The sequence below is a fragment of the Capra hircus genome, chromosome 11, assembly GCF_001704415.2.
Source record: "Capra hircus breed San Clemente chromosome 11, ASM170441v1, whole genome shotgun sequence".
In the NCBI taxonomy this organism is placed as follows: domain Eukaryota; kingdom Metazoa; phylum Chordata; class Mammalia; order Artiodactyla; family Bovidae; genus Capra; species Capra hircus.
In genome coordinates, this window is record NC_030818.1 from 14,209,109 (window position 1) to 14,216,395 (window position 7,287).

General features: G+C 44.5%; 1 protein-coding gene across 4 annotated transcripts in view; it reads right to left on the reverse strand.

Moving 5' to 3' along the window:
* SRD5A2 (steroid 5 alpha-reductase 2) overlaps positions 1-6,664 on the reverse strand; it is a 49,538-nt gene extending 42,874 nt beyond the window's left edge. For 3 of the 4 annotated variants that reach the window (XM_018055086.1, XM_018055083.1, XM_018055084.1), the window contains exon 1: positions 6,340-6,639. In XM_018055086.1, coding sequence (XP_017910575.1) covers positions 6,340-6,620 — 281 coding nt within the window. In that variant the 5' untranslated portion in view covers positions 6,621-6,639. Of the gene's footprint in view, positions 1-6,339 lie in introns of all 4 variants that reach the window. The other variant, XM_005686388.3, reaches the window with a different exon arrangement.

Sequence of the window (7,287 nt, forward strand, 5' to 3'; positions counted from 1 at the left end):
ATGGCATGATAAAAGAGAGATTTGATATTAAAAAGAGGAGATGTATTCTAAGCTGGAGCACACATGGCACATAGGGCAATTTTAAGTCCTAGGTTACCAAACAGCCCCCTTTCCCTGACTGAACGTCTCATTCCCACTCACAAACCTGGGAATAGACCATCCTTTAAGGACCAGCTAAGTGCTTGCTCATCACTCCCCTTCACTCCCACCAATCACCACAATCAGGCAGAGCGCAATTATTTGTGAAACCACATTAATAACAGCAATTGTCTCAAGGACAAAATGAGATAACTGATATAAAACACATAACATAATTCCAGGAACACCCGGAGCTCAATAAATGTTGGTTTCTCCTTCCTTTATCCCCCTTCCATAACCAAATGGAAGGCAAATTGCACTGCTGGCCCCAGTTCAGAGGGTTTTAAAATTTAGAGCTCCTATGCTAAGCTGAGTCTCCTCAAAGGCTGTTGGGTTGAGCACAGCAACTTTTTAAACATCTTGAATCCAGCCTTTGATATCCTCATTGCCATATGTGGCAAGGAGTCAAAAAGCAAGATGGGAAGGGCCCCAGGTTCCAGAACCAACTTGCCAGGCTCTGGCAAAAATCAATAGGCAGACAATTTTCGTGGTCTACCTGGTAACAGAAAACACTCATGTTCCCCCTCATGCTTACTGAGGGCCCTTCAGTTGAGTATCCCTCCTGGCCTTTCCACTCCCCCTCACGTATTTCCTCTCAGGAAAGGAGGAATAAATGATAAATTTGAAAGCAGGACCTCTCAAGGAATGTTTGCAGCTCAGGCCTTCTCTCATTCTGCTGTCTTTCCAGAACAGGCACTCCTGCGTAAGGCCTGTGGTAGTTAGCCATCGTTGTTGCTGAGTATTTCTGAGGGGCAGTGTTAAGATCCAAAATGGAAACCATGTTGCCCCAAACCAGCTTTACCACTAATAAGGGTGGTAATTTGTCTCTAGTTGCCTAATTCCTGGGTCTCTTAGTTGACTATGAACCTAGGTGGGGAAGAGGGGTGTCATTATTTATTGGGCTTCCTCAAAACCCACCCACCTATCTGCACACTGAGACAGGCATCAGAGACCTCAGCACGTTCAGCAGCATGACCACATGTCCCTCAATTTGCATTTTCCCACCCGTCCTGGACCTCTCACACTGACACTGCCACCACCAAGCTTTCACACCAGATGGAGTGTCAGACACACTACGATGCATTTTCCTGCCTTCCTACTGGAGGGCAAGGACCAGCTAGTGTACTTCTTTTGTGTGTTCCCCCTAGGGCCCAGCACAGTTCTGAGCTAGTGGAACTCTGAAAAAGAATTGGGAGACCCAGGTTCAAGCCCCACTCTGCCCCTTCCTCACCATGTAACTTCATATACATCACTTCACCAACAAGGATTGCTGTTTCCTTATCATGATTGTTCTTTTAAGTGACATTAAATTAGACTTAAAACGAGTAAGAAGTTGGTCCCTTCTTCAATGTGATAAAAGTGGTCACGATCTCTAAACCTTGTTTACGTCTCTGGCAAACATGGCTGTATATATTTCAGATGTGCTTATGATGTCACCCCATTTAGAATGTAAACTCCAAGGCTCCTACTATTTCCCACAAAGGTTCAAATAAAGGACTCAGAACCCAGGAATCCTCAGAAAATGAGATTTACTACCAAATTCCAATTAAAAGGTAGCAGAATTTTCCTAGACTATGTCCACTGCTTTTATACAGGATTAACACAATTTTATGATATAATTTAACAGAGAACTAAATGTAAAGCTATGCTACTCATGATTTTCTTAAGGAAGGACTGGCAAAATACGACCCACAGGCCAAATACAGCCCACTACCTGTTTTTGTCAATGAAGTTTTACTGGAACATTACCGCACTCACTTCTCTACATACTGTCTGTGTTTTCATGCTACAATAGCAGTGTTGAGTACCTACTGTAGCAGAGATTTTCTGACTGCAAAGCCTCAAATAGCTACCATCTAGCTTTTCTACAGAAAAAGCTTGCTGACCCCCATTTTAAAGAATCTCTCAGTTAATCTTAATTGATCCAAATTATGCCTCATGAATGTCCTTAACACATGATTAAGTGACCACAGGAATTCAGTTTATTCCATGCGGGCCTCTCTTCTCAGTGTGTAAAAGGAGAGATTTGTTAAGATGGTTTCCAATGTCCACATTAATCATCGCTCTGATTTTCAGCCAATAACTAATTTCCTTCACAAGGTTTGATTACTTCTGGATATTTGAGACGTGTCCAGGTCACGAGATTGGGGAAGCACTGACAGGGCACAGGAGGCTCAAGTCCCAGTCCCTTCTTTGCCCCTAACTGACCAAACTCTGTGGTCCTCTGCTTCTATGAAATGAGGAGCCTGGACAAATGTGACATTTCTTTAAAACAGAGAATTAGGATCAAGTGTGTGAAGTGCCTCAGGGAAGGCCACCCTGGCTGCTGGGAAAGCCCAAGAAATGGTACCACATCTTGATTTACAAAAGGAGAAAGGACTCAGAGAAGGCTTCTTGGAGGAAGTGATGATTTGAGTCTTGAAGGATGGAGGATTCATGCCCTGGAGGATGAACCGAACAATCAAGCAAAAAGACCTTTTACTGAAGCCCTCATTGTACTTGGCTGAATAGAAAACATCATTAGTTTCAGCATCTAAACTACAGAAAAGTTCTCTCCAAATTCAAATAGATTCTAATGTGTGCATTACCCTCTGCTTCTGGACATGCCTCATGGAAGGTCAAATTGCCATCAACTTTTTACAAAATAGTCACCTTTTTTTGAAAAGAGATTTTTCTTTTTCATCTAAGCACCAAGCTCACACCCAAGTCTTGAAAAAACTTCAGCTTCCCCCAGGCTTAGGTGGTATGATGACTATTGCATGAAACACCATGGCAAGTTGAGAAAATGATCAATCAGGGATTAGGGGTAAAGTATCATTTCAGGCTATAATCAAGGTCAACAAGAGGTGAGAAAATTCTGACTTTAAACAACTTTAGACGTGGGATTAGGCAACATGCTTACACAGCAGTCATTTTCATGTAGCTAAACCATCCAAATATCTACAACAATAGATTCTGAAGGGAAGAGAATGATCTGAGTTGACCTGGCCATGCAATCTCAGCAATGATTCCTAAGTAATTGCTAGCTCTCCCACATTTCTGACTGCCTTTACTGATGTCAGAAAAAGAGTTCATTCATGCATTCAACAAATTTTAGTGACTACCAGCTACGTACCAGCACTTTCTACACGAAGACACAGCCATGAACAAACGAGACAAACACCTATGCCCTTGTGAAATTCACATTATAGTATGTCATCCTTGTATGGAGAAAGGTACAAAGAGTTTCACCTTCTATCCTATGGGACATATTGCTTTCTGAATAGTCCCCAAAGGACATTTTGCAGAAGAGTCTAAGCCACAGATAATCCAGCCTTCTTGTGAACACTTTTTCCTCCATCATATTCTCTGTATCATAGCTATGCAAAGGACAGGATAAAACCAAGACAGTCTGGAGCTTTTTTTTTTAATGTGCCCTCGCTATCAACCCAAATGACTTTTAAAACTTAAAGCCAAAATACTCATATCTTTGAACCACTTCTGGGAATCCTGGCTAAAAGAATGGTCCTGACTTCTGAAAAAATATTAGATGCCAAAATGTACATCATAGCCTTATTTAACCTAGCCTAAACAAAAAGACAAATTGTCCCATTTAATAAAATGTTTATGTAAAAATTATTTACATTATTTTAAAAACTATAAATTAATGGATAGATAAATGATTGTTTTTAGGATAAGTGAAGTAACAAGCAACCACTAAGATGATATTTATAAAGATTCTGTGATAATGTGGGAAATTTTTATTATGGACAGTACTCAGGTAGAACTAAAATCTATATATATTCAATATAGCAAGCATGCATAAAAATCTACCAAGAAAAATTAAAGCCTTGATGGAAATGTCCCAAAACATTAACAATTAATGTACTCAGGTGCTGAAATTATTGAAATTTTTCTACTTTTGTACTTTTCATAATTTCTATTCATTACTTTTATAACTTAAAAACTAACTTTAAACCTAAATATAGTCTTTTAAAAGGCAAGAACAAGACAGCAAGAACAAATATAAAACAGTTTATTGTGGTAGCTAAGAGCCTGAGCTCTGGATTCAAACTCCATGGACCTAAATCCTAGCTCCCTGGTTACTGTGTGACCTTGGGCAAGTTATTTAATCATTTTTTGGCCCCAGTTTCCCACCTGCAAAATGGAGGTGATAATAGAACTTCCTTAATGGGCTGGCATGAGGACTATAGATAACTCAAATAGTGCTTGGAGAAACCCCTTGTAAGCACTCAAAATGATAACAGATTCAATAGTCCAGTGGACTCAAACAAAGAGTTCACACAAGGGGAATGATGTACAAAACATCACATCTTCATTCCTTAGGGACAACTCATTCACCCAGAGTTGTGTTTTCAGTGGGAATTTTCCTGCAGGCAGACTTAGTCCCCAGATCCTTTACTTACATTTTAAATTTCCCCTGAATAAGATGAACAGTATGTCGATATTCATCTTATGAGTAATTACTTCCTTGGTTCTTTTAATGTACTTGTCATAATTTATTAAGGCAAAGTACTTTTTGGCTTTAAAAACAAGTCTAAAATTCTTTGTTAAAAGGATTGTCGAAAACACTAAGCTTTACTGCAAGATGAAACGAATTCATAAAAATATTGTTTATGGTGCTAAAAGTAACTTTCTGATAAAAATCACATTTTTTCTGTTAAATATGCTTTCAGAAAACAAGCGAAATCAAAAACTGGTCTCTAACCTTCTGCATCTAATGTCTTTCTTTCTGTGCAAATTAAACCACTTAAATCTGGGTAAAATAAAATCCAAAAAGGACAACCATTTATAAAATGGCTGCTTGGCAATAATTGTTAAAAGAGTGAGAATTCAGTTAAAATTGCATAAATATTAAATCTGCTTAAGATCCAGAGGATAAGAAAAGGTTATAAGAAAAGACAGTTTAAAACTTGTTCTTCACTTCCTTTTCCCAAAATGAGGCATCACTTTTCCCTTATGATCCATTACGAGAGAGGAGGATGCCTTTCAGCTTTGAGACAAATTGTTTACCCTAATGCCTAACCTAGATTTCCTTGATTTTTTGATCCCATAAATTCTCTATTCAAAAAAGGCTGTGCTTCTGTTCCAGTTCTTGGTTTGGTTTGGCAACTTTTCTCTATGAATTCTGTTTTCTCCTTGCAGAGTATCTACCCGTTTAACATGGTGGGAAGGTCTTGAGCCACGGAGTTTCGCAGGCTATTTTAAATTGGCTGGGCACTAGCTGTGTCATGTTCATTCTGCCACTTAACCTTAAACAGCCTCAGTTTCTTTGTCTATAAAATGGGCACAGTAAATGCATATCTCACAAGGTTACAACGGGGCTCAATGGGACTGCAGGTGGCAAATGACTAGGCATGGTGGGCAGCTGAATCAAGCGCTTGTTCCTTTCCCTAAGAGTCTCTTTTGAGCAGTCATTCGCCAAATCCGGAAATCCCTTGGTTTCTTTCCTTCTTTCCGTCTCAGACCAGAAGGTAAATTTCTGCTGAACTTGGGATTTTTTTTCATTCAGAAGAACATTAAGTTAACTTCAACTCATTAACACTTATGTACCAGGGGAACATGAAGCGAGTTGGTGGTGAGCGCGCTCCCTTTTCCGTGGGCCCGGAGAAGTGGGACTTCTCAGGCCCGGGGGTTCCCATTGCATGCTCTTTCCCACCATTTAAGTCTGGCTCTGCCCATCTCCCTGCCGAGATAAGTTGATCCAGAGCCTCTGAGCTACATTTCCTTCGGGAAATGCCAATACTTGGGCTCCCTCAAGACCTCAAAACCAGCCCGCCCGCACCCTGTAAAGGAAAGGTGAAGAAGGAATGAGAAGGGGAGATGGGCAAGACGCCACAGGTAACACGGGATCGCGCGGAATCGGAGAGGTTACCGCTGGGCCAGCCGCTCTGCCCAGCTTGAGCTTTCCAGGTCGCCTCCCGCCCCGCTCTTCCCCCAGCGCAGTCGAAGGATACGGAGCAGACCTGAGAAGCGCTCGGAGCGGTGGAGAGCGGAGGCGGCGTCTGCCCGCGATCGCTTCTCCCCCAGCCCGCGTCCGGCCCGCAGCCCCTGCTCTGTCAGACGCTCCCCCGGCCCCGCACTCCTTACAGCCGCCCGCACCTCCCCTCTGCGATCCTCCAGGCGCCCCGCGCGCTGTGCTCCTGGACGCCGGGAGCCTGGCGGTGCGCTCCACTCCGCGCTCTCAAAGGAAAACGCTACCTGTGGAAGTAATGTGCGCAGAAGAGGCCCAGAAGCACAGTCGCAGGCGGACCCAAAAGAGAGCTGGGCTGCCCTGCGAGTATCCCCGCGGGCACCGCGAAGGAGGGCAGCTCCTGCAGGAACCAGGCGGCGCGGGCGGGCAGACGGATAGCCACCGGCATCAGGTTCTCCGAGTACTTCCCGTAGCCGGAGGGCTCCGCGAGGTACAGGACCAGTGCCCCCAGAGCGGCCAAAGTGGCGCTCCCTGCCAGCACCGGACTCTGCTGGCAGCGAACAGACATTGCTCCGTGTTCCCTGCCGGTGGCGGCTAGCAGCGCAGAAGAGAGTGAGGCCCCCACGGTCCCTTTATGGAGAGCTAGACGCCACCCCGCGTCCGCCCCTTCGGCCTTGGCTCACGCCCCTGCATCCTACCTCCCATCCCGGTGCGGTCAGCCCTGGCTAGGCTCGCAGCGATGCCCCTTTCGCAAGGCTGGCACTTTGGGAAGCAGCCAGGCTGAGAATGGACGAAGGCTTTCGTGGAGCCATCGTCGTGTCCTGGGCCCTTCTATTAGCTCATTTTAGCGCCTTCGCCCTCTAGCGCGCCCTCTCATCGTCTGCCACCCTTCTCAGCTTCTAAGCGCCCTTTGAAGATTTGTTCTTCACCCATCAACCTCTGAAGTTGCAACTTCTGAGACTAGGAAATAAGAGAAAAACACAGGTACGAGTTAGCCAGGGTGATTCTGTGGCCGTAACACACACTGTGTGGTCGCCACGCAACCCCCACCCACTGACCATTAGCAGCAGGGTCTCCCCAGCTCCTCCGGTTCTGTGTGCTCCTTGGTTCTGCTTCCACTCAGCCCTGCATCCTTCCTTCGACCCTGGGCCCAGCATCCGGGCACTTCCTGCATCCCCCAGGCTTTCTGTGTCTCGGAGCCGAGTTCCTTGGTTAGTGACCCCTCCGCACCGCCT